The following is a 26,639-nucleotide window of genomic DNA, read 5'->3' on the forward strand; positions in this document are numbered from 1 at the left end:
ATATGATTTTCCAAATACCACTGAAACATGATTTGCCAGTTTACTATTAATCTTCAGATACTTGTTATCTTTCCAGACTTTCAATCCTAATTGCTTCCAGTTTTAAGAGAAAGTTATGTACCAGGCAGCTTTTATATCACATCATGGTATATGTAAAATGTATGCAAGATAGGACTAAATCTCCAAAGCTAGTTCTTATGCCACCTGTATAGATAAACACATTTGCCCTAAATTATTGTTAAAATTGTCCATTTCTGGATATGGGCATCTAAGAATGCAATGCCCATCTAATACAAGCAAGTAGGAAAAAATTAAATCCTCCAGTAATTATTTTCAGACTTCGGAATTTAACAATGTTTATTAAGTTTTAAAAGATTTTAAAAAAGTAAAAAGTATTTATTAATATTGACATTTAGTAGCAAACCATGGAATGCTTTTGTCTTACCTAATATGATTTTTTTGTGTGAAAGCACACATTTGATAATGTTTTAAGATATTTGTGATGGCAAGATGCCCAGCAAATTTATATCCTTGGAGTAAGTACCGTTGAGAAAGTGTGGCTGTCAGGGTTGCCTGAGTTGGGTGTTTCTGCACTTGTGGGCGGATTTCTCATTAATGTCTCGAGGCTCCGTTAGAACACTGGGATTTGTTCTACCTGAGTAGGCACATCCAGACATACTTTCATTTTTTTTCAATTTTATGTATAAACTCTTTGCTAAATTTAGACATTTTGGAAATATTTTGGAATTGACATCTCAAAATATACTGGTGATTAGTCCAATTTGAGTTCATTTTAGTAGAAACCGAAGTATTTATACTTTTTTTTTCTTATCAGGAAGGTAAGAGAGAAACAGTAACTTCAAAGTTTATGGTAAGGAAGGGTAGAGATCATGTAAGAAATCAAAAGATCCAATATGAAACTAAAGGCTTTATTCCCTAGTTCTTATTCAACCCAAATTCTAATTGATTTGAAAATAAATAATTAAAAAAATGTTCTTCCTAGAAAGTAAAATCTGGCACCATAATGTAACAGGGCCCCCTATTTTAAATCCTGTACAAAGCGAACATGGACTGCAGTCAGATGACGATCCTGGGTCAGCACTCTCAATGCAGAGAGGTCGGCTGGAGTTTCTTTTCTCCATGTCCATTCCCCGGGCGATTTTGGTCTCCTACACATACGTCGTCTATACAATGTGAAGGACTTTGAAAGCAGCCACAGCCTGTTTTTCCCTTTCGTGTCTGCTCTGCAGTATTTCCAGCAGTGAGATTTCAGGTACAGTGTCTTCTTTTCCCGCATGGGTTGGATTTTTCTTTTCCTTTGATGCTTGATCAGTCAGATTTGAAGGTCTGGGTTTGGGGATGGTCTTAGCATATTCCAAAGCCTAAAAGCATAAAGATAAAATTTCATTTGAAATGGGAAGTGAGCCCTAGATTCCTTAAATTAAATCTAGTGTTAGGAAATGCTTATGGATAATATAAATGGAGACTTGCTACAATAATGTACTAAGATGTGGATGGAAATAGAGACCAAAAGGAAAATGCAAATAATGCAATGTAGCGCACCATTTAAACAGAATAAATAAGCCACATCACAATATGCTGTGCAACAAAGAGTTGAAAAATGATACATACAGTTGTGCCTTTGGATGTTTTCCTTATAAAACTGAGTTTTATTCAAGTGTTTGAAAATAGATTTCTCCTGTGTTTGATGTATTTTAGCTTCTGGCAGTCTTAGTAAAACTAAACTTCTATTAAGGAGGTATTAACAGACCTTTCCATCCAAAGAGGCCTTGTTACAGCTTGAGACCAAAGACATCAGTGTAGTTGATATAAAATTGAGCCTCCATTATTACACTAACTATTCTTGTTCCTAGGCTTTTAGAACTCTAGCAAGTATTTATTAGAGGTTGAAAATTATTTTTTCTTTAATATATCTATAGACATCTGGTTACTGAAAAAAAGCAGTCTTTTTTTTTTAGTGATGTCATTTCTGAAAGGCATTACAATAAAAATGAGATCACTAAATATGACTTCTAAATCTGCGTTTATATTAGTTTTATATTTTAATAATAATTTCTTGATAGCTAAAATGGGAATGGATAGTATATTTAGGTCCTGGAAGGGGAAAAAACTTCAAAACAGAAAAACTCCAGACTTTCCAGTGTGTGTAGGTGACTTCTGTAGGAATTTCTAATTATAGACTTGTTGCCTTGAATCTCTTCATGTAAAAGTAATGGATTGGAGAAAAAAGAAAAAGTGGCACCATGGAAACTCAATCAAGTGGATTGAGGTCTTCAAGGTCTGAGGCAGAAAGGCCATAAATAGAAAATATGATGGTCTGTGAAAGAGAACATGAAGTACAAATTCCTAAAAGCACCAAAGGGTCACTTGTCCCTCATGCAGAGGGTCCCACGTCTTAATGGGACGGAGGCAGAGACTTGCACTGCAAAGCTCAGTGTCTCAACAGAACGTATTTCATTCACATCACGACTTATAGCTGGATGACATCTGAGACGGAGAACATTCTGTATTTTATGAAATTATTTTCCTTTGATAGAGGAACCTACATATTACAATCTCTTAGGAAAAATGTAGAGGAATGAACTTGAGAGAAACAATGAAGGACCCTTCTTTGACATGGGCACCCATAAACAGCAAGAAGACACTAATTTCTTAAAACTTATTTAATGGTAGATAAGGAAATTAACAGTTAATCAAGATTGCTAGTTTCTTCTAAGAAATCACCTTACTATTCAATTTCTATGTGTCACCAACTTGAAATACTAGGAAGAGAACAAGAATACTAGGGCTAAAGGCAATGACAAACTTCAGGGAAGAAGAGGCTAACGTTATAGCATCCTATGTTGTACGCCGTATTTACATCAGTATCTGTGAATGACGGGTAGCTGTAGAAATGGTAGTAGTTAAAACATCCCATGTTCAAAAAACATGGGGAACTTAAGTTATGAGGTAACAAAGGTTTCCCTTTAATTCGAATTGAAGAGCTAATTGCCTTGGCGAGAATTTCTTACCTTCTGCCGAGGGATGGCAGACTTATTTTCAGTTTTTGCTGTTTGGGGTTTTGACAGAATGGAGAGTGTCTTCATGTTGTACTCCTTAACTTGTTTTGCATATTCCTTTTGCTGTATTAATTTCTGCATCTGTTCAGAGAAGCAAAGTTCCAGTGACTCACAGGTCCTGCTGGATCTCTCTGTTCTCTGTTTACAGTGACACTAATTTCAATGAGCTGGGCACATTGTGTCAGCAGCTCAGGGGAAGTGGGATGACCACGTGTCAGGTGACAGCAGTGAAATGGTTAAGTTAATGTTTCTCATGGAAATAGTCTCTCTAGGGGGGACATCACTGCAATAGAACACCCAGTGTTCCCTTAACAGTGGCTAAATCACATTCGACCCCTTCTTGGTTGCATTTACCCAATTTATTTTCATTTTCCCTTCCAACTTTGAACTATCCTCTCTTTTTATGCCTTGAGTGCAACTGCAGTTAAAACACATTAAATGAAGATCTCCTTTCACTGGAGGAAAGAGAATCAAGTGGATGCACTTTCCATGGGCTGGGAATCTCTTCCCCTAAGTGTCTTCTCTGTAGCCACTCTTCAGAATTACCACGATAACTCTATTGTGAAAGACTGACAACCATATAACACACACAGCTCTTTTCATGTGCACGTGTCCCACTTTTCTGTTTGGGCCCTCAAAACTAACTAAAATGTGGATACACAAAACAACATCGGCTAAGTAATTTTATTTTACAGTAAAAGGAGTGTCTGGGTCTCTATCACCAACGCTATTTCAGAAGGGTCTCTATTCAGAGTGAGGCATTTGGATTAGGACTTGGTTCTGGGGAGCATCGTGATACAGTTTTGCTACAAGAGTGATGGTCTAAGCCAAGCCTGAAAACGTTCTATCTACATCACACTCACTTTGTCTCTGGCGGACACAAGGTCAGGTCCAAGGCCTCCAAGCTTCACGTCTCTTTTCTGATAACCTTTCAGCTTGGAACTCTAAAAATACAAACACAGAGACAGTTTCTTTCCAGGACTTGTCCGTCTCCCCAGGTTGTCAGAGCCACATAAGAAAGGGAAGAAGGAAAATGAAGACTGGAAGCCTATGTGGACTGTTGGAGAGTGGGTGCACTTCCTGACAACGCTTCCATTTTAATGGTAGTTATTGATAATAGTTTCTTTGGTAATTTGTAGCTGGTTAGCTAACATGTTTTGACTTTTCCACTTCTGCAATAAAAAAAGACTGAAATTCTGAAAATTATAAATAAAAAATTTCAAGTGAGTAAAGTGCTGTTTTATTATTAACATTTTTAACATAACATATACGTTACCACTTTGCTGCTGCTGCTATTGGTACTATGTCTACTCTTGTGCAGTTCACTAAACCAAATGATTTCCCTGGAAGAGGCTATCTAAATGAATCAGGTAAGCATACTGCTTCAAAAAGAGAGCACCCTGTCTAATGATGTCATCATGTTCAAAAGAAAGGAAACATTTAAGGGTTAAGAGCCTAGACAAGACCCACTGAGACACTCCTTTTATTCAGTGTAATTTTAGATATTTTGAAGGGTACAAATAATTTTATATAACTCTTATTAGTATTTCATATTTAAAGGGACAGAGTAACATAATGAGGCAATTTAATTATTAGATTATGACATTTGAGCACAATAATAGGCAAGAAAAACACTAATGCTCTCCTGACTGTAGGATAGATGAAGATAGTCCCCAAACTGCTGCTTTTGACATTAAACTGACTTGTTACTTGCAGAAAATGCACTTGTGGGGAAACCAAATCTTTTTTCTTTGAGTTGTGAGTTCATTTGGTTTCCTTCCTTGGGAAGGGTAGGAAGGACAGAAACAAAGAGATGGTTCGGATGACAGTCATTATCTTAGGGCACAGCTAAGTTGGTGCTTAGAATGGAGAAAGAACAGCCATCCTGAAGAGAGGGCGGTTCTGTGCTAACTGTGCACGGTACCACCTGTCTGTGTGCTAATGACAAGGCATGGTTTTGTCCTAAATTTTGAAAGCTCCTGTTAATTATTAAATCCTCAGATATACAATATATCTAATGTGCCCTTTCCTAGGAGAGAATTTGGCAGAGATAGTCCAGAGACTTAAAAAAAAATAAATTCCATCATATTAGTTACTGCATATAACTCCCAAATCTTAACAATGAACTTATATATGTATACACACTCTATCAACCATTACAAGAATGTGTTCTACCTACAGTGGCCTATTGAGTGACTACCCAGAGGTCATGCCAATTAGTGCCTCCATTGCCATTTCCCATTGTAGGGGCTCAGAGCCAAATACCCTTTTCCCCCAGACCCCCAGCAGTGAGCTCTGGCCCATGAGGTATGAGTGCAAGTCTGCTGGGGTAGAGAAAGGGTGCATCTTGGAAAGCTCTTATTCGGGCTGGCATGGCCTCTCCCTCTTCCCTTTTTCTTGCCTCAAATGTGAACATGATTCCTGGAGCTGGAGCTGCAGCAGGAGTCTTGCAGCCAGGAAAGCAAAAAAGAATAAGAGAATCATACAAATACTGGTTCTGATGTTTTGAGCTGTAGAACCACTAGTGCTAGCAACTACCTACTTGTGGATTAATTGTATGTAAGAAGCATGAACCTATATTTTTGAAGTTGCTGTAAACAGTAATTCTGTGACTTGTAGCTGAGGGCAATATTTCTATGGTATGACAAAATTTCTGTGGTACATTTCAGTGCTCCAAAGGGCCCAAATCATGTGTCATTTAGGCAACACTTCTACACTGCAAGGATTAAAAGTTCTGTAAATAGAATTTGCTCGATTAGAACGTTAAACATACATAGTCAAAACTCTTTCAGTGCATCTAATTCTAAAAGGTGAGAGAAGATCCTTTCTTACAGAAGCTTTTGGACTAAAATAATTTAAAAATTAATAACATTAAAGTATATAGAAGAAATATTCATTGAAGGCATTTCAAAATCATAAATCTCCTTTAAGAAAACAGAGCCATCACCCAGCAAAACCACTCTAGCTGCTTCCTGCCCTTTAGATCTATCTGTTCGTACTTTTATAAAATTGTCCCTATGCTACAAATTATTTTATGTTATTTTTTTTCACTAAGCAATTTAGCATTTCACTGTATTTCCCTGTCACTAAATGTTTTTTGAAAATGTGATTTTTATGAATAACATTCTATTGTCTAGTTATAGTTGAATTATTTAGCTATTCCTCTAAATGTTGAACATTTAGGATGTTTGGGGGATGAGCAGTGTTTGTGGGCTACTCTGATTATTTCTTTGAGATAAATTAAGAGAAGTGAGATTATTGAGACAAAATCATGAACATATTTAAGGCCATTAATGAACACTTTCATTAACAATGTGTAAGAATGCTCTTCTTATCCAAACCTTGATTTATACTGGGTATCATCACATTTTAAAACCTTTGCTAATTTTTAATAGGTGGATGCACTCAGAAATCTTATGCTTTGCAATTGCAAATTTGTTCTTTATCTGGCATATGCCATCTGTACCATTGTTTTGCAATCTCTAAGTTACTATCTATTTGCCAAAGTAAACCAATAACGAAAAAGAAAGCGAACCCCAGTCATATCCAAGTCATAAATCCACTTTGTTCAAAACTGATGAGAAAGAAATGATCAGTGCCCAGAAATCACCTCCTTAGTCTGAAGCAGCTTAACTTGAATTGTTCCACTGACTCACAGGAAGGTACACTGTGAAGCATGAATAATTGCTCCTCGCTCCCCAGCCACGGTTCTTACCATCACCTGGAACACACACCGCGGCTGTCGTAGGAAAACAGAGCTGAGGGTGCAGCATCACATACTGACACGAAGGAAGGAGTGTGGCCCCAAGGGGCTATCTCCAAATGCCACTGACCCCTTGACAGGATGAGCTGCTTCTGGCAGAGATGTTTCTCAAGGGCGAGCGATGGCTCCTAACTGTGTTCTGGGTGACTGGCGTGAAAAATCCTGGATTTACTTAAGTTTGGCTCAGGTAACCTTGACTGGTCTACAGCGCTGCAATTTTGTTTATGTCTTTCCATCAAAAGTCTTTCTAACAGCTTTATTGAGATCTTTCACATGCCACAAAATTTACCCAGGTTGTACAATTCAGTGGTTTTTAGTGTATTCATTGGGTTGTGCAAACATCACCACAATCCAATTTTAGAACATTTTCATCCCCCTAAAAAGAAACGCCAGACCTATTAGCAGTCACTAACCGTCCCCCCTCCACCTCCAGCCCTAGGCAACCCCTAATCTACTTTTTGTCTCTTCAAAAGGCTTTCATAGTAAAATAATCCCTAGAATTTACTTTGATTTGCCTCTCCTTGGCTGTTACAAGACTAAAAGGTCACAATAGCATGAAGCTAAAAAAGAAAAAAAAAAAAATTTAAATGAACTGACATCCACCAACCCCAGCACCAGCTGAGGATTGCTAAGAACAGACCTGCCCCTCTGAGCTTGTGCTCATCGTTGATCTCTTTAGCAGAGGATGGCACAGGACTTTCCTGACGGAAGGTTTCTTCTGGTAATTAATGACCCTTCTTCTCAAGCCAGAAGAGTGGTTTTCATTGTAAACTTGGGGCCAAGTGAGCCTGAACTGAAAATGACGTTGTCCCGTGAGGACTTGTTTCAACTCTGAAATGTTGCACCCCGCTGTTGGGGACACTGCAGGGCTTTTCTCCAGAACATTCTTCAGCTGTGTCAGTGTGAGAAAGTTACTCAAAAACAGGACAAAAAAACAATGCCTCAAATACTGGGGAGCAACAAGCGAAGGAAATTTGCTCTGCGGTTGCTAAACTTAATCCAAATAAACCTCGTCTTAGAAGCAGTCAGGCAGCAACGCCCAGATTGTCTGTGACAACAAACACGTGAGTTAATTACGGCAGCTCAGCTCCACACAGTTGGCTGTCAGGGAACTCCTTAAGCAGTTACTCTTGGAAGGCTGCGATAGATATTTTTATACTGTTGTCATTCCTTGCACTGTGTTAATCTCTTACTGCCTGACGTCGGGATTTAATGGCACAGACAATGCTCAGCATTCATAAACCAGCCACAGCACAACGGCCGGGAGAAGAAGAATGGTGCTTGGTCCTATTATCTTCACAAATCCTCAACTTTTTAATGTGATTCAAGCCGATTCCCTTGAACCATAAGATTTGCTGTGACTAGCAAATGGGCATGACCTGGATAACGATCCCCTCTGTTTGGTGCCCCGGCTACCTGCTGTCCTATACAAATAGCTCAGTTCTAAATCATTTTAGCTTCTGGAATAGCTTAAAGGACAAAGGGTACTTCTGTGTATTTGTCAGATGTAGGCTGAAGGTGTTGGACCAAGAAAATGGATACGTGTGGATTGCAACGTTCCTAAAAGAAAGCAGGAAGGGAGGGATTTTCCAAGTTGGAAAGAGCGTTTGGGAAGAGAACTGGAAGTTCTCTTTCTTCCTTTTCCCTACCCTTCCATGCTCTTAGATTTCTGGTGATACAAATGTCAGTGGGGTACTTTCCTCAGTAAAACATGCATTCAAATTACTAAGAAAAGGAGAAAGGAAAAGGAAACTAACATTTAGTTGATGTCTATTCTTTGCTAGAGACTAAGGTTGTAATCCATTATTTCATTTACTTATCACACCAAATCTACAAAAAGAAAGAACAATTCTGATGGTGCATATGAGGAAATAGGGGCTCAGGTGAATTAATAACTTGGCCAAGTCACAGAGATATGAGGTGATGGAGCAGAGATCAGAATTGAGGAATGGCTGAGTCCATGACTTCCACTAAACTCTGTTCACTAAGAATTGAGTATAAAAGCTTGCATTTTCAACAACAATCCATAGTTGGCGAGAACCCTAATTCAGAAGGTTCTTTTCTGAGGTAATGTGTTTGAGCTATTTTTTAGGCCCTGGTAACCCATAAGTTCTGGAGCAAATGGGCTGTCCTCATGTTGAGAATGTGTTGGTTCCAAAGCTCTGAATACATTTCCCTGTAGAAATAATAATATGCATGGTGTTTGGCTTCCTAGTCTAGTCTACAAAACCTATTTTATTTATGAAGTACTTGAAAACAGCACTAATTGTACCTCAGAACCTAACTACCATGTAATGATGTTTCTGTGGAAAAAGAAGTTACTTGTGATCCCAGAAACACATTTCTTCTTATTTATAGTGAAAGCAGGGATTATCCCAGCTCCAGGACACTAGTAGTGGTTTCCACGGCCTGGGCAAGGATTAGGGCCCCCATTAGAAAGCGGGATATAAGGGAGTGGAGTTCAAGGAGCCCTCAGGTGGGGGTATGTGAAGGAGCTGAGGTAAGGACTCCAGGGTTGTGAGTGACTGAAGACCTGGGCTGCACGTGGCTCCAAGGTAGGAGCTGCAGCTGTGGGCTGAGGTGCTTCAGATCCATTGACTTCTGAGGTCACATCATCCCAAGCCAGTACATCTCTTCTTCTCTTTAATATGACCCACCATCTATTTGAGGCGAGCTTTCCCTTCTTTTCAAGGCAGCCTTTTCTTTTTTCTCTGAGGGTCCCACGTGAGGGTCCACTGACTTCACAATCCCCTAACTTCCTGGAACACTTTGCATCTGCCCTGCACACCAAAGCCAGAGCAGTCTTTCTAAAATACAAATCTAACCATGGTTAAAATTCTTCAGTGGTCCCCACCCCCCAGCCTAGAGAATAAAGCCCTTCTTCTTCGAATAATCAACATGGTCCTCTAAGACCTGGCTCCTACCTGCTTCTCCACCTACATCTCTCAACACTCGGTGCCTCCCAGTTCCAGTCACAGCAACACTGAACAGCTGTCAGTTCCCAACGTGCGTCATGCTGTCTGAAGCTTAAGAACATTTCACGCCGGTCCCTCTGTATGAAATGCTCTTTCAGTCTTTGTTAACTCTGGATCATCCTCTAAGACTCAGCTCACAATCACCTCCTGAAGCTCTGCTTGACCCTAGGTCGGGATATGTCCTCTTTTGTGCTCCTCTGTATTCCCCATGCATCTTTCTCTCTTCTTTATTATCCTGAAGCCATTTGCATGTGTGCCTTCCCCGGTTCCCTGTCACTGTAAGCTCCTGCTGGGGAAGGCTCATGGCTCATTCTCTTTACATCCCAGCACCCACCCCAGTTCCTAGCAGGAATTCACCAAACATGTGTTGAATTGAACTAAGGAAGATTTCCTAAAGCTGCCTTGTCGCGGATGCCCCTCTGGCCTGAGGCAGTCACTCCCCCAGCTGCTGGCAGTGCTGTATGCTACGGCTCACAGTCAAGTCCCTCCCTGAGAACTGCCCTCAGCCAAATGGAGCTGCTATGCCCAAAGTTTTATAAGCCGTCCCCAGGGACAGTCAATAGCCAATGGCTGGCAGTGTTGGGGACAAAGCCTGGGTCCCTTGACTGTGAAGGGCCATCCCAACTTCAGAACCCTGGTGGGCTTGGTTGATGCATCTGCTGCTTCTGCATCGTGGGCACCCTCTCCCTTGGCCCAGCCCTGCCCCCTCACTCCCTTACAGGGTGGTTCCGAGGCCCTCCTCAATAACCCTCCTGCGTGCCAGTCTCCATATCAGAGTCTGCTGCTGGAACCCAACTCACCACAGGCCTGTTGCTTCCAACCACGTCTTCCCTAATGCCCTGTAAAACGGAATGCATTTCCAGCTTTTTCCTTACTATTTGATGCTAGAAGCAAGTGATCTTTCCTGAGGTGTTTTTATTGCTTGTAAGTGTAGAGAAATACGAAGGACATAAAAAGGCTCGTTCAAGGCTCCCTCACTTCTTCCTGGAAAGATTCCACTTTGCCACACTTCCCCGCCCCCCAATTTTCCTTATTTAACCATATAGACCAGATGGGAAAGATTTAAGGGCACAAATGTGCTAGTAATGGTCAACCTTATTGTAAACAAAGAACTCAGGAAAGATTAGCAAACATTTCAGAAGAAGGCTCAGTCACTGGCTCTCCTGAGTACTTTCCTTCAGGAGCCGAGGTGAGATTAAGGCCAAGAAGAGTTGGGGGTGGAGGAGCAGTGGACGGTGGGGAAATGCAGGGGCAACAGGGGCTTTCACCCACTCAACCCTACTTTCTCTTCTTCTCGGATATGAGAACATACCGGGGAGACTCAGCCTAGACTGGGGTTGAGGTGGGGTGTGGGGAGCTTTTCTGAGGGAGTGATATTTATGTTGGGGCCAAAAGGAAGACTATTGCCTCTCAGCAAATGTAGACCCTTCCCTGAGAGGAATCAAAAAGGAGATGGAGATGGGTGTTCCTGGCAGCAACAGCTTCCAGGAAGAAGAGGAGGGCAATTCCAGGCCGTGGGAGGGGCTCCAGTAGAGAAGCTCCTCGGGACTCGGGCCACGCAGTAGTGGCAGCAGCTCAGTAATGACCACCCTGTTCCAGCGCTGCAATAAGGGGAATGGAAATCAAGGCCCATCTGCGTTCTCAAATTTAAAAGGTACTTGGTAAAATGCTTTTATTACCTTAATGCTGCTGCTTTTTCTGTGCTTTTTTCCTTTCTCCAGTTGAAACAGATAGCCTTCAGAATTGCTACGACTAATTTTCATTTGGTTTCTTTGGCTTCTCTCTGAACTGAGTTGAGATTCACTTTCCACCCTTGACAATATGGGTGGAAATGTGACGCTGGATAAGGCCCCTTCACTGGGCTGCACCTCAGTCAGCTGCATTAAGGCTTGCTGATGCTGCTCCATTATCTGAGCCAGCCGGGAATCTGGAGAAGCTCTAACAGGTTGGCTGTCAGAGGAAGAATGGAATTTCCTTAGCAGAAAAAAAGAAAAGCACAAATCTGTTAATAAAACCTGAATACGTAAGACTTCTAGCATGAAAGTCTTTATGAACCATTAATTTGATGTATTTATCATAGCCCAAATCAAATTAATGAACTTTAGCTTAATCTTTTGATAAATACATTAATTTCCTATCTTAAAATTCTCCTATTTTTTCTTTAGGATATTCTATCTCTTATTTAGAACTTTCATTTATTGTATTCAGAATAGAAAAAACACCATTTTGAAAAATCAGAGAACTTCTCACTACAAAATATCTGGAAATGTTGAATTAAATTAAACAAATATCCTTTTAAATATATTATTGAATTTGTAAGAGAGACAGGGAATCTTCAAAGAGTAAAAACTAAAAAGGAACTAAAACTAAAGCAGATTTTGGATAAGCTGAAGCTATGGCTTTCTTTGAGGGAGTTTTGGACCTAAGGGCTTGGGTTTTGACATTTAACACTGGTACAAGATATGTGAGATCTGGGCCCCGCGTGGAGCAGGGAATCAGAATTGAGATGCCAGCATGAAGGCTGTAGCCTTTGAAGAGCTACATCCTCAATAAAAAGGTGGATTAGTGAAAAACTCATTCACCAGCCTTGAGAAACAACAAAGCAAGCCCATCTTAGTCTAGGCTCTGAACTGGAAAAAAATTCCCTGTGAATTTCTATGGGACAGTATTTGGGGTTCAAATTTACCTTCACATACCACATACCTACTTTCCACATAATCCTGGAAGGCCAACACCAAGAAATTAACATAAAAATGATCCTGGAGGAGGGAGACCTCTGTACATCTGGCAGAGCAAATAAAAAAGTTCTCTGGAGGGATACTCTCCTACCCAAGCCTGCTGGTGTCTACAGACAACATGGCTAAACATAAGTTCCCAATCCAAAATCCTAGAATATATGAAGAAATAACCTACCAAGTAAGGGAATCAACAGACACCCATCACACACACACACAAAAAGCAGCAGTAGATTTCTAAGAACTTCAGATAACAGAATATTATATAGGATTCATAAAGTAAGCATGTTTAAAATGATTAAGACATGAATAAAGAAATCAAAACCCAGAGAAACATATTTTGAAAAAAGAACAAAAAGGTTTTAATCAGCCATACAGAAGTTCTAAACATGAAAAATACCATCATTGAAATTTACAACTCAATGGATATATTAAAGAGCATATTGGACACAGCTGAAGAGAGTTATTACACTGGAGAATGTATCAGAGGAAATTTCTCAGAAAGAAGCATAGAGAGATAAAAGATGGAAAATAAGAAACAGTTAAAAAGACACAGAGTCTAGAAGAAAAGAATCTAATATACATCTATTTGTTATTCCTGGAGGGAAAATAGAGCAAATTTGGGAGACATAATATCCAAAGGGAAAATGGGTGATAACTTTCCAGAATTTAGGAAAGAGATGAATTCTCAGATTTAGGAATCACAGAAGAATCACAAGCAGGATTAAAAATTTCATACCTAGACATATCACAGTGAAACTTCAAAACACCAAAAACAAAGGAGAGTAAAACCAACAAGAGGAAAAAAAAAGACAAAAACAAAAGAAATTATAATTATATGACAAAAGAGTTTTCAAAGAAACACAGAAACCAGTAGATAGAAAAATAATGTTTTCAAAGAGTTTGACTCTTTACCAGGTTAAACTATAATTCAAGATAGAGAGTAAAGGAAAAGAATTTCGGGTAAGTTTACCAGTGACACACACTGGCTGAAAGAACTTCTCAACGATCTACTTCAGGAAGAAAGAGTAAAGTGGAAGAAAGAATGTGAGGCAAAGACACTAATGATCAATTAGTTAAATCTAAAACAGCATTGACTCTATAAAACAATAATAAAAGCAATGATTAATTTTGGAGCTATAAGGTCCTGGACAAAATACTGGACAAAAATAAAAAGTGTAACAGGATGATTGGATTGAAACAATTCAATAATTTTGAATATGTTCTAGAGGAGAACGGAAATATTAATTTAACACTACACTAGTTAAGTATGTAAGTTAAAAAAAAAAAAGAATATATATTTCCAAATCAGAAGAGAGAAAAAGTAACAAAGAAAATTCTATCAGTTCAGTAGAAGATACAAAAAAAATAAACAGAAAAAGTAGAGTGGTTAGAAAGGATAAATTAAGATGGTAGAAATAAATCCAAATATATGAGTATCACAAAAAAATGTAAATAAAGTTAAAAATCTGCCCACAAAAAAAAAAAAAAAAAACCCAAACAAAAAATACACACGACCTAAATAGTTTTACAGGAAAATTCTATGAAACTTTCAAGTAACAGATAGTTCCAATTGTACATGAAGTGTCCCAGAGGACATAAAATAGGGGACTATTGCCCACCTCATGTTATAAGGCTGGTATAATCTTGAGAACACTTCCAGACAGGGCCAGGGGCAGATAGGAAAATTTTAAGCCAATCGCACTTCATGCATGTGTATGTTAAATTCTAAACAGTGTTAACAAATCAAATCAAGCAATTTATTAAAAATATAGTATAAGTTGGGTTAATCCTAGGAATAAAAGGATAGTGTAACATTAGAAAATCTGTTAATATATTTAGCCACATTAAACGATGAAAGGAGAAAAGTTTTCAATTGATGCAGAAAATGTATTCGATTAACATTAAATACCCATTTATGATAAAGGTGCTTTGCAAAAGGAATAGGAATAGGGGGAAATTTACTATCTCCATATCTACCAAAAATTAAATCTTATTCTTAATGATAAAAATGTTAGAAGCACTCCCTCTAAAGTCAGGAAAAAAGACAAAGATGCCTGCTATCTCTCACTATCTCTTCTAGGAAGCTAACTCTGAATCTTATTAAATGTACATTCCATGCCGCCAAGTGTAGCACTTACAAGTCTTTTGATTAATTCATATGTGTACAATTGTCTCCTTACTTTGAAAGAAAGCTCCTTGAAGGTACCCATGCATCATACTACTTTTGTATCTTCTATAGCATTTCAGCACTATATTCAGCATATCTCAGGTGTGTAATAAACACATATGATGGAATGACATCAAGATATGTCCCCTGAGTGATCTTTTTCTGATTATAGAAGTAATACAACTACATTGTAGGGAACTCGAACAACTGAGAAAGTATAAAGAAGAAATTAAAAATAACCCCAATCTCTCTTGCCAGAGATAGCCACTATTGACATTTTGGTGCAGTTTTCTTCTTCTGTGCACATTTTAGCATAGTAGAGCTCATACTGCTTAGGCGTAATTTTGCACCTTACTATTTTCTTTTAATAGAAGCATTTCCTCGTAACTATAATTTTTAATGGTTACATGATATTAAATATATAATTTTCCTAAACATTTCCTTATTGTTGGGTTATTGTCATTTCTGTAAATCATATTTTTGTGCATACATATTTTTCTATATTTTAATTATTTTCCTAGGATAGGCCCTTACAGTGTTGGAGATAATTTGTTTCCTCCAAACATTACTTGTAACCCTCAAAATGTACTGATCTTTTTTGACTGGGTCCCTCTGTCCTTCTCCTCTCGCTCCAACCTCTGGTTTAACTACAGTGGAAAAAGTAGAGGAGACAGGGAAGAAGAAAAGAAAAACATCACAAGTGGACTATTTTAGGCAGAAATCAGAGCAAAAAACGTTATTAGGTGAATTTTCCCTTTCACCTGACCATCCCCAGGAAACCCCCCTCCATTCTCCCTCTCTCGTCCTTCTCCAGCAGTCTCTCATTTCTAGAAAACCACTTTAGAAAAGAGAATTCTTACCATAATATTTCTAAGTTCTTATATTTTGTCTCTGTGAAAGTCCGTTTGGGTTGCTTCTTATTTTCAGTTGATCCATTAACATTTAGGTTGGAAACAGACTGAGCACCTTTCTGGCTTAGGGGCACTTGTCTCTTAGTGAGTTCATTAAGGTAGTTCAAGTCCGTATTGGAAAGAGTGTTGATGTGTAGCTGGTGATATGAAAATTTTTTCTCTTCTTGGTCTTTGCATCCTCTTTCTTTATTAACATTCATCACCAAGTGATATTCAGGAGAGTTTTTATATAATACCTTGTCAAAAGTCCGCTGTGGCAGAGCAAATTTATTGGAGGTTACTTTGGGATCCTGGCTCCTAAGTGCATCTGAGTGGTGTAAATCGTTGTTAGGGGCATTCATAATCACAATTGTTTCATGCTTTATTGAAGTCTCAATAGGCTTGTTTTGGTTTCGTTGCTGTCTGGGAGTGTTATTCTGGTTTCCTTGACTGACAACCAGCTCTTCAGTCACCAAAGACTTCAGGCCATGCTGATGTCTACGCTGTTTTGGGATCTTGGGCTTGGCTGGTCTTCTGGAAGGTTGCTGGCCATTGGTTGTTTCAGAAGATTGACCTCTTGGTACATTGCTTGATTTTGCACTTTCATGTTGAGACCAGTGTTCCTGATAATTCTAAAAAGACATTTTTGGTTAATGTAAAATTAAAAGATGGGCACTCTTCACACATTTTAAATTAGTGTTTTTCAAACTGGGAGTTGAGACTTCTAGGAAGGTGACCACGGAATTGAAAGGAGATAAAAAGTACGGAGGGTCCCTTCCTAATTTCAGGCAATGAGAGGGTGACTAGCTGAGTGATTCCTCCTGGCAATTTCAGATTATGAATTTTCTAGTAAGAAATAGAGAGCTTAGAATGAGCTTTATATGAAGGACAAGTCTTTGAGTTAAAATGTTGTAAAATGACGTATTACCAGATGGGAAAAAAGAAGCTGTATCTCCTCTAAAGAGCTACATACAAAGAAGTGCAAATCTACATCAAAATATGCAAGTTTATTTTAACTAAGATGAATATTAAAAAAAAAAACTTAACCAGAAAGAGCATCAATGATTTGCTTCACCAACCAAGTACAAGTTTAGTATGAAATACAATTCAGATTATCAGATCTCCTTACTCACACAGATCAGAAGCCATAAATGACCTCTTCACCAGATGAAACAAATTACATTTTATTCAGAGGATTATAAAAGAGTCTGCACTGGGATAGGACTTCAGTGAAACCACACGTGTTGTTCGGCTTCTGTTCCTTAATATAGCCTGTACTCAGGCAATCAAACATCTGGGGGAAATATTTCAATTTCAGAACAGTCTTTATGCTTTTCAAAGTCTTGTAACAACAAAATGTACTCCTGGTATAATAGATACACTATGTAACTATATTGTGCTAAGCCATTTAGAAATATTTTCCAAGGAATAAAGCACTCATTACTTTGTGAAAAACTAGCTGAGATGAGAGGCCTTTGGAAAGAATGATTAAATGCTTACCGAAAGCAGTAAGATGACCATATGTATCAGTGTGTTATATAACTGCAACATATTTCTTCCTTTCTGAACACACATAAAATATCTCTATGGCCTATATCCATGCAACGTTAATCAAAAAATGCAAGTTACCTGGATCATTCGAGAAAAAAACTTGAAGTGAATAAATCCTGTTTTGCTTAACTGGTTTGTTTTAGCTTGCTATGAAGAATGATCAAACTATTGCAACGAGTTCAACTTTTATTTCACTTTTCTGATATGATCACTAAGATGCATCCTATTTCTGTATAACAATAAATGGTATTCTATTTCTAATGAAATCTTATTATAATGATCAAGTTGAGACTGTTAAATTTAAAACAGTAATATACAACATTCTTATATCAGATTTTTAAGTAAGAATGGCTTATACTTTGAAATTTAGAGTATATTCTTCTTAGAATTTGAGCTTTCTGGAGGATTGGCCAGGTTCTGATGAACTCTGCTAAACTTGGAATTTTTACCTGCAGTGCTCCAAAAAAGAAAAACTTCTTTTTCTGTGTTTCAAATAAGAAAGGTTCTTCCTTTCCATGCAGTACACTGAGCTGCGTGGAGGAATTGTGGGCAAGAAGGCTCTGCAAATAGAGAGCCCAAGAGCATCCTTCCTTGTAGTGGAGCCAGAAGAAAATTGTTATTTTACAATCTTATAAGTGTGTTCATGAAACACAGCAGCTCTTTTCATGACTGTCATCACTGTTCATGAAAGTCAAAGACCTCCTTTGTTATGATCTATAAATGTTTACTGTTGCTGATAATGTCATTCTTTTCAATATTTGTTCAGCCTTTTAATTGCTAGAAGAATAAGTGACCAGAAAGTATTTTTCTACTACCATCTGACTGTAATTGTCCCCGTTCTCTCTCCTTATTTCCATCAAAAAAGAAAAAAACGTATCAGGAAATTTTCTCCTAGGGTACCAGACCCGATATCTTGTGTTACCACTTGGTTTAATCACATTACACCTTTGCTGCTGACAATTCAGATCACAACAGGACTCTTCACAGGGTGCTTTGTCAACAAGGCCAAGGATCATCATTTTATGAAACTTCAATTGTCTCAAGTGTTAAATCCGCTATTCACAAAATGTAAGTGCCCAGGGATGGCATTTCAGTCCCCAGAAAGGAAGACATTTATGGGCTTGATGTGCTTTCTCTCACCTTCCAAGCAGCCTACTTGAGATCTGTGGTTTACTGAAGATTTATTACCCTACAATTGAGGCATCAGGTGTCACTCTTTAGGTGGCAAGACCTGAGTTCCCTGAAGTTAATATACAAAGCCATTCTCAGGCTATTTAATGTCCATCAGCACCGAAATCCTCTATTTCATCGCGCTCTCACTGGGGTTCTTTTGTTACCAACACTCACGATCCGTCCATACTACATGCACTCAGAATAACTGCTTAATGGCAGTAGGTCTTCCCTGCACAAATAGAGCAGGGTCCTTTGGCTGGAGCGTTAGCATCGGGGAATCCTGATGCCTAATGCTGGGATGATAATTTCTTAGTAAGGCCCATCCTTAGTTATTAATGTTCGTTCATACTGTGCCATCCAAGGGAAGTTTGCCCGCAACCCTGTGAAAGGCAGCATCCGGCTGTTTCTCTCTTACGGCCTTCCTGTTTACATGGCATAAGCAGAGGGGAGAATGCGTGCTCTGATCTCAACCAAAAAGTTCATCTGCTTTAAAACAAAAGCCATTCTTGCTCTTAGTGACCCTGACCAACCCTGGAGTCCTGAGGGTTGTGCCTGGCTCCAAGATCAGCTCTGACGCAGAGAAGTTTCTGTTATGTTTATTAACAAGAAAACACGAATACTTTGAGCTTGGGTTATAAATTCCATCCGATAATATTAAGAAAATTTAGAGCACACACATTAACTGGCTCTAATGTTCAGCATCAATAAGGAAGGATTCTCTGTTCAGATGAATAAAAGAAGCATAGCTCTATTGAGAGGGCTGGAGGCAAAACCAAATTAATAGCTCTTTGCAAAAGTGGGAAGATTATTTAGGATGTGATTACAAGGACTTTGACATTAATTAGTCAAAGATAGAATGATTGATACTATTCCTTTTCCTTCCCTGGAAAGTCAAGACTTATTTTAGAGCAGCATGAAATAAAACCTCCTTTTCCTTTTTTAAATTAAGCCTTACTTAATTGAGGAACTTTCTATTTTGTCTATTGACAATATGCTCCTTGCCTGGGAAGGATCTCCTGCTAGTGGGAGTGTGCTCCCTCACACTGGCCAGCAAGGGTACTGTGTCCAGTTCTGGGTACACAACGGAAGTGGGATTTGGAAAACCTGTGAAGATCCACAGACGATTCACAATGATTCAGGACAACAATACCTATTAAGAGGGATTACTTGGCGTGAAGTAAAGATCTTAGGCATATGTAAGACACTGACATAGAAAATGACAATGATGACCATCAAGTCTCAGTATTTTTGAAGTGAAAACACATAGGCTTAAATTGTCTCAAGCACCTTGTTTGCAGCATATCTTCTTTCTTTCCTTCCCTCTCTCTCTCTAGTTTCTCATTCTTTCTAGCATGCAAATGTGTTTAGGTCTCTTCTATTAAAAAAAAATGAAAGAATCCCTCTCTTGATCTCATTCTCTGGTTAAACCTCAACTCTTAATCCACAAGCATCTTGAAAGTGTAGGCTACACTGGTCTTCACTTCCCCACCTCTCATTCTGACCTCGACACCCACAGTAGAGCGCTTATTCTCCCCACTCCATGGAAATGGCTCTGCTCGGGCCACCAGTGACCTCTTAGTTGTTAAATCCTGTGGTACCTTTTTTGTAACTTTCTGTTTTTTCAAACTTACAAAATTATTTCAAACTTACAAAACAATTGATAAGAATAGCACAGAGAACTCTCAAATATCCTTACTAAGATTCACCAATTTTTAACATTTTGTCACATTTCATCATTCTCTCTCTGTTTCTTCATATACAGAAGTTACACACACAAAGATACATATATATATCATCTATATTATTGTTTTTAGTTTTTTCTGAACCCTTAGAGACTTGCATATGTGAGTTGTATATATCATGCCCCTTCCATGGCACCTTCTTACCTGTCTTCTCCGCAGAGTTGGACCCTGTTCACTGATTGCTCTTTCTTGAAATTTTCATGTCTTAGGTTCCACAACACTATTTTATCCAGTTAACTCTCTGGCAATTCCTTCTTAGTCTCTTGCCTTCTGCTCTCTACTTCTACCTCTGCCCAACCTTAAAATTCTACCCTTCTCTATGGGGCCCGGTTCTTGACCTCCACTCTTCTCCCACTACCTATAGTTCCTGAGGTGTCTCAGCAATTCCTGCAGCTTCAATCCACCCCTGAATTCTTATGATGCAAACGTACGTGGCTAACTCAGATGTCCCTCCTGAGTTCTACGCCCAGATAAGAGGTCTTCCTCCCCACAGGCACCTCCAGACTTAACCTCAGGCCCACTCTGTCCTCATGCCCTCCCCACTTAGAGCCCCAGCACCAAAGCCCTCTTTTTTGCCTCAGTGGTACTGGTAACACTTTCAGACACTTTCTGAAACCATTCTCTTTCTCTCTCCCGTTTACCTTGTATTTAAGCAATTGCTATGTTTGTTAATTTCACTTCCTGACCATAGGCAGCGGCTGAGGTGGGGTCAGGTGCTGACCTGCAAAATGTTTAATCCAGTCAGTGGAATAAGATACATCCACCATACTGAAAAGTGAGCTGATGGCATGTGGTGTCTGACAAACAGAGTGAGTGCTGCCACCCTTCTTTTTCCCTCATCATCTCTTGCAGAAACCACAGCAAAAGTCACCTTACTGGTTTCACTGTCTCTGCATCTTATTCCCCTCCAATCTATTCTTCAGACCATGGCCAGAATGAATTTTCTAACATGCAAGCCTGATTATGCCATTAACCTTTTCAAAATTTATAATGGCTTCCTGCCGTCCACAGGATAAAATCTGAAATCTTTTGATTGACATAAAAAGCCTTCATGGCCCCCAGCTAACTTGTCCAGCCCCATGTCACACCCCTCCCCTCCCTCATCCTTTCTCCTCGAGTTACAGAGCTATATGCAACATTCAGGACATACCACCTTCTCTCACACTTTCATACCCTCACCCCATTTGTCTGCTTCGCATAACTTGATTCATCCTTCTAGGGTCCAATCAAATGCTGTCTCTTTTGGGGAGGCTTTTCCTGTCTTTTTAGGGCAGAATTAGGTGCTCTTTCAGTTCCACTGCATTTTATTTCTACTTTCAATATTATAATGATTACATAACTGTCTTCCCACTAAAGTTCTGAGCTCTTCAACTGTAGGGACCGCTTTTTTAAAAAAAAGATCTTTCATCAAATTTTATTTATTTTTGTGAAGAGTTTTTTTAAACCATGTCTTTTGGGCCAGGCACCTAACCCCATGGAGTAAAGTAGGTACTCAGTAAATATCTGTTGTGTGAATTTTGATTTCACATAAAGACATTTCTTATTAGTGAGTTATTCACTGTTAGAGTAGGTTTACTGAGGGATATGTAGATTCTTTGAAGGTTATCTTTCAAGAAAAAATTCAAATGAAGCCCATTTTCACTTGGAGATTTACTAAATGACCTTTGAACGTTTCTTTAATCAACCAGTAAATATTTATTGAGCATTGGCTTTGGGCAAACCATTGTTCTAGTTTTACGGAACCAAGTGGGCTCGCCTCCTGGTGAGTTTAATAAGACTCTACACCAGCGGAAGTTGTCTCACAAAGTAAAGTGTATTTGCAGCAAATATGAGGCCATGGGGAATCATTTCCAAAGTCATGGTGTCCTTGAACCAAGGGAAGCAGGAACTTTTATTTCAGATGGGTAATGAATATTCAGAAGGGAGAGGTCGGTATTTGTTTGCACAGGCTCAGCTGGAAAAGGTGCTTCTACATAATGAGGCCTAAGCTCCTCCTGGAGAGATCTTAGCATTAAAAATAAGGCAAAGGTCGGGGCCGGCCCTGTGGCTTGGCGGTTAAGTGCGCGCACTCTGCTATTGGCGGCCCGGGGTTCAGATCCCAGGCGCGCACCGACACACCGCTTCTCTGGCCATGCTGAGGCCACATCCCACATACAGCAACTAGAAGGATGTGCAACTATGACATACAACTATCTACTGGGGGTTTGGGGATAAAAAAGGAGGAGGATTGGCAATAGATGTTACCTCAGAGCCGGTCTTCCTCAGCAAAAAGAGGAGGATTAGCATGGATGTTAGCTCAGCGCTGATCTTCCTCAAAACAACAAAAAATAAGGTAAAAGTCATGGGCATAGCTCTTGTGGTGAGGCTTGGTCAGTTTCAGGATGGTTGGTAGTTACATCTCCTTAACATACAAAAGGAAAAAAACAACTTGGAAAAACAGCTAAATGCTTCCAAATCCACCCTTGAGTTTCTCGAGGCACCTAGTTGGTGACACTAGGAGATGGAGAGAAAAATACAATGTTGACCTTCAAGGAGCTGATAGTGTAGTTGATACAAAAGAAACATGGCAGCAGCTAATAAGACATGGCCACATACAGTAAGCCCTGAGGGAGTGGTCTAGACCACAGGGACAACAGGAGCTGGGGGTGGGCAGGGGCTAGGAAATCTTCATGCATGAGGGGGACCACATAGAAGGCATAGGATTTGGGTAGCTGAAGAGGAGCAAGAAAGGCAGCCTGGAGGGTTTGCATGCCAAGTGCAGTGGGCAGTTAGGCAGTTACCAAATCCTTTCTGAATAAAAAGACATCCCTGGGGCCACTCTGTGTTACTGTCACTTTAGGTCTAACAATCTTTAGATGTTTGGCTCCTCTTTGTCTTCATGCAGGAGTGGGTTGTAAACAAATGAGTTCTAGTACACACAGAGAATCAACAGCATTCTTTTGGCTTTCTTCTGGTTTTTTTCCATATGAAGTTTTTTTTTCTTCACAACCTTATTTATTTATTTATTTTCCCCCCAAAGCCCCAGCAGACAGCTGTATGTCATAGCTGCACATCCTTCTAGTTGCTGCATGTGGGACGCGGCCTCAGCATGGCCGGAGAAGCGGTGCGTTGGTGCGCGCCCGGGATCCGAACCCGGGCCGCCAGCAGCGGAGCGCGCGCACTCAACCGCTAAGCCACGGGGCCGGCCCCCATCTGAAGTTTTTTACTGCCTCAGTCTATGGCCATGCCATGAATAATCATACCTTGATTATTTTATCATTGGCTGAGAATCCTACAATTATCCGTGGAGACGATTATGAAAGCTATAGGTTGTAAGACTCTTACATGCTTCAGTTGTGTTTTATATAATAATTTAAGTAACTAGAGATAAAGCTCATAGAATCATGGCACTTTGCAGCCAGGATGGACCTTGTAGTTCATTTGGCCAAACCTTTATTTAATAAAGAAGAAACTTAAGGCTTGGGGGAAGTTGAGATTTGCCCGAAGTCATGCACCAAGTAAATGGCAGGTGAAGGCCCAGAAATTCATGTCTTCTGACCCAGTCCATTACCCGTAGCGCATAACAAGCTTTAAGGTGTTTCCTATGTCCTCTCCATCCTGTTGGCCAAGCTCCCTCGGCTCTCTATCAGGTCTAGAAGTAGATCCTGTCCTCTACATCCCACTGCCATGAGACATTTCAGTCCCCATCCTCTCAGTTTCTGGGTGTAGCCTAGCCTCCCTGGCATCAGCTTTCAGGAAGCTCTGGGTGAACAACCATTTTTATTTCTTTTTTTGCAACTCTAAGAGTGTCCTGGAGGCCACTGCAGAGGAAAGAAGATTTGAGCTGTCTTTCTTTTCTCACTTCTCTGAAACTGGAATGAACTTGATGATTACTTTTACCACGGTCCATAGTTTTCACTGATGATGTCAACAGGCTCTATCGGCTAGGTGACTTCAAAGGGCTCATCCCTTGTTAAGCAGGGATAAAACCTGGTCCAAGAGTGACTGCTCCACATAACTCCATACACTCAGCTGTTAGTGCTTTTCCTCTTTCTTCTAGAAAAAGTCAGTGGGGACAGTTTCACAAAAATCTTCCCTAAAATTACATTATGATTTCAGAGTAGTGAACCCATGGCCAAAAAAGGATGTCATCATGCTAAATTACTGGTTGATAGGCTTTCACATCCTGCAAAGGAGGGTTCAGTGAGGGTCTGGAGATTCCCACCCATTTTTAGGGATCATGTTCCTCATCACCAAGGGACACTATATAACCATCAACTCCAAAGGGAGACAGACTTGGGAGTGGCCCAGAATTGGACGATATTTTGGAACTGTGATTTTTCTGCATTTTCACCATGCCTTTCTTCTGAGAGAAGTTTTTTTTTTTTTTTTTTGTGAGGAAGATCAGCCCTGAGCTAAATCCTCCTCTTTTTGCTGAGGAAGACCGGCTCTGAGCTAACATCTATTGCCAATCCTCCTCCTTTTTTTTTCCCCCAAAGCCGCAGTAGATAGTTGTATGTCATAGCTGCACATCCTTCTAGTTGCTGCATGTGGGACGCGGCCTCAGCATGGCTGGAGAAGCGGTGCGTTGGTGCGCGCCTGGGATCCGAAGCCGGGCCGCCAGTAGCGGAGCGCACGCACTTAACCGCTAAGCCACGGGGCTGGCCCTGGGAGAAGTTTTAACTGGGAATGTTTAAAGAGCAATATGATGATTTTCCTCTAGGAAATAGAACCTTTGGAAAAATGGGGTAGGGTTGGCTGGCTGAGCAAGCAGTGGCCTATCTGGGGAGAAGCCAGTCTTAGCCATAGGAAGGTGGGTAACTATTTTCAGGCATAAGAACAAATCCTTAAGTGATAAGAAGTCAGTCGTGAACATTACTTATATTCAGCAGTAACCCTTGAAACCCATTTAAAATTCACTCTAGCAGGTAACCTTTAGCTGTTGGGCTCTTTGATGCCATTTGTCTTCAGGATCGATGGCTGCATTTTCAATCTCTTTGGCATTCTGAATAGACGTCTTGTCTGTTATTCTGACAGGGTAGGAGATCTAAGAGGATAAAACATATATAGCATGTTAACTGGATTCTTGTTAGTCTTAGAGCCGTGGGGTTCAAGTCTGTGTACTTGAGAAAGAGGTCCTGCAGGGCTGCATTTTATTTTCAGTTCATTTCAAGGATTCATCTCAGTCCTCAGGGACCTGGATTGTTCCCAAGGAAAATGGGAATAAATAATGTTTTCTCTTGCAGGCATGATGTAAGAATCAGCACTTTGAGGTCAAACTACTAATTACTTAAAATGCTTAGCACATACTCAGGGGACCCAATTTTAGAACAGATATCTGAGCGGGATGCTGCAACTAATGTTTGAGTATGTCAAATGAAATAATGAGTATAATGAAATAACACTATACTCCAAGATGATGGTAACAACAACAGAAATAACAATATTTAATATACACTGAATGCTCATGGCATGCCAGTAGCTGTCCTAAGCACTTAGCAAATAATATATCCATTAATCCTCACAACAACCTTATCAGGTATGTACTATTATTATCCCCTTTTTGCAAATAAGAAAACTGAGGGACAGAGAGGTTAAGTAACTTGCCCAGAATCAATAGCTGGTAAGTGGAGAGCCAAGCAGTCTAACTCCAGAGCCTGCATATTGAACAATTTTGTTAAACTAACTAACTTATTAGAAATATCATCTTTGACTTGCAGAATTTGTAGTTTTGGCATCCAGTGAATTTGAATGATGTAGATTCTCAACTTTAGTTAGATATTAGAATAACCTAGGAAACAAAAAATATCAATGCCCTGGTGTCATCCCAGACCAATTAAATCAGAAGCTCACGCTTTAAAAGCTCCCCAGGTGGGTCTAATCAGCAGCCAGGTTTGGGAACCGCTGATGAAGGCAGCTAAATGGGATTTAGGTCCCCAAATTATTCATGGGATTTAGGTCCCCAAATTATGGAGGCCTTTCATTGCCTCCATTAGCTACCTGTTTTAAATCAAGAAATTAGATTGTCTCTGTGCTATGCTGAATTCTGGCCATCAGGTAGCATTTCAGAGAGCAAACTTAAAGTTATACAATCTTCATGTTGGGCAAGACTCTGGAGGTAACCCAGTACAACCTCTGGTACTTCTACACCATCCCTGGTAGATGTTCATCCACTTGCTGTCTAAACACACGCACCTCCTCCTGGCAGGAGCGACCTGTTCATCAGTATTAGTACAGGCTTCAAGACCTTCTATGGATTGAGGAGGAGAGAAGGAATAAAGGGTGTGAATATTCCCTTTCTGTGGGAGACCTGGTTTTTTCAACCATCCCATGGAGTAAAATGTTAGCTCTCTCAATCTCTGTTTCATGGATGATGAAAATATTGTTCCATCATTGAGCAACCTAATGCTATAAAGCTCTTCCTTATGACAGCAGAAATGTGTCTTTCTGTAATTCTATCCCTCTGCCCTCTGAAATAACATAGAATAAGTCAATCTCTCTTTCAGACAACAGTCCTGAACTTTTAGAAGCTAAGATGTCTTTCCGAAGCCGCCTCTTACTTACAGGACCTGTGGCAAGGC

General features: G+C 39.8%; 1 protein-coding gene across 2 annotated transcripts in view; it reads right to left on the reverse strand.

The window, feature by feature from the left end:
• Positions 1 to 852: 852 nt before the first annotated feature.
• JHY (junctional cadherin complex regulator) overlaps positions 853 to 26,639 on the reverse strand; it is a 55,765-nt gene continuing 29,978 nt past the window's right edge. The window contains exons 4-9 of one of the 2 annotated variants that reach the window (XM_058544979.1): positions 24,992 to 25,105; positions 15,584 to 16,245; positions 11,498 to 11,792; positions 3,944 to 4,024; positions 3,033 to 3,161; positions 853 to 1,382 (exon numbers count right to left, since the gene is read on the reverse strand). In XM_058544979.1, the coding sequence (XP_058400962.1) occupies positions 1,185 to 1,382; positions 3,033 to 3,161; positions 3,944 to 4,024; positions 11,498 to 11,792; positions 15,584 to 16,245; positions 24,992 to 25,105 (1,479 nt within the window). In that variant the 3' untranslated portion in view covers positions 853 to 1,184. The remainder of the gene's footprint in view (positions 1,383 to 3,032; positions 3,162 to 3,943; positions 4,025 to 11,497; positions 11,793 to 15,583; positions 16,246 to 24,991; positions 25,106 to 26,639) is intronic. The other variant, XM_058544980.1, reaches the window with a different exon arrangement.

Source organism: Diceros bicornis, chromosome 7 (genome assembly GCF_020826845.1).
Source record: "Diceros bicornis minor isolate mBicDic1 chromosome 7, mDicBic1.mat.cur, whole genome shotgun sequence".
NCBI lineage: Eukaryota > Metazoa > Chordata > Mammalia > Perissodactyla > Rhinocerotidae > Diceros > Diceros bicornis.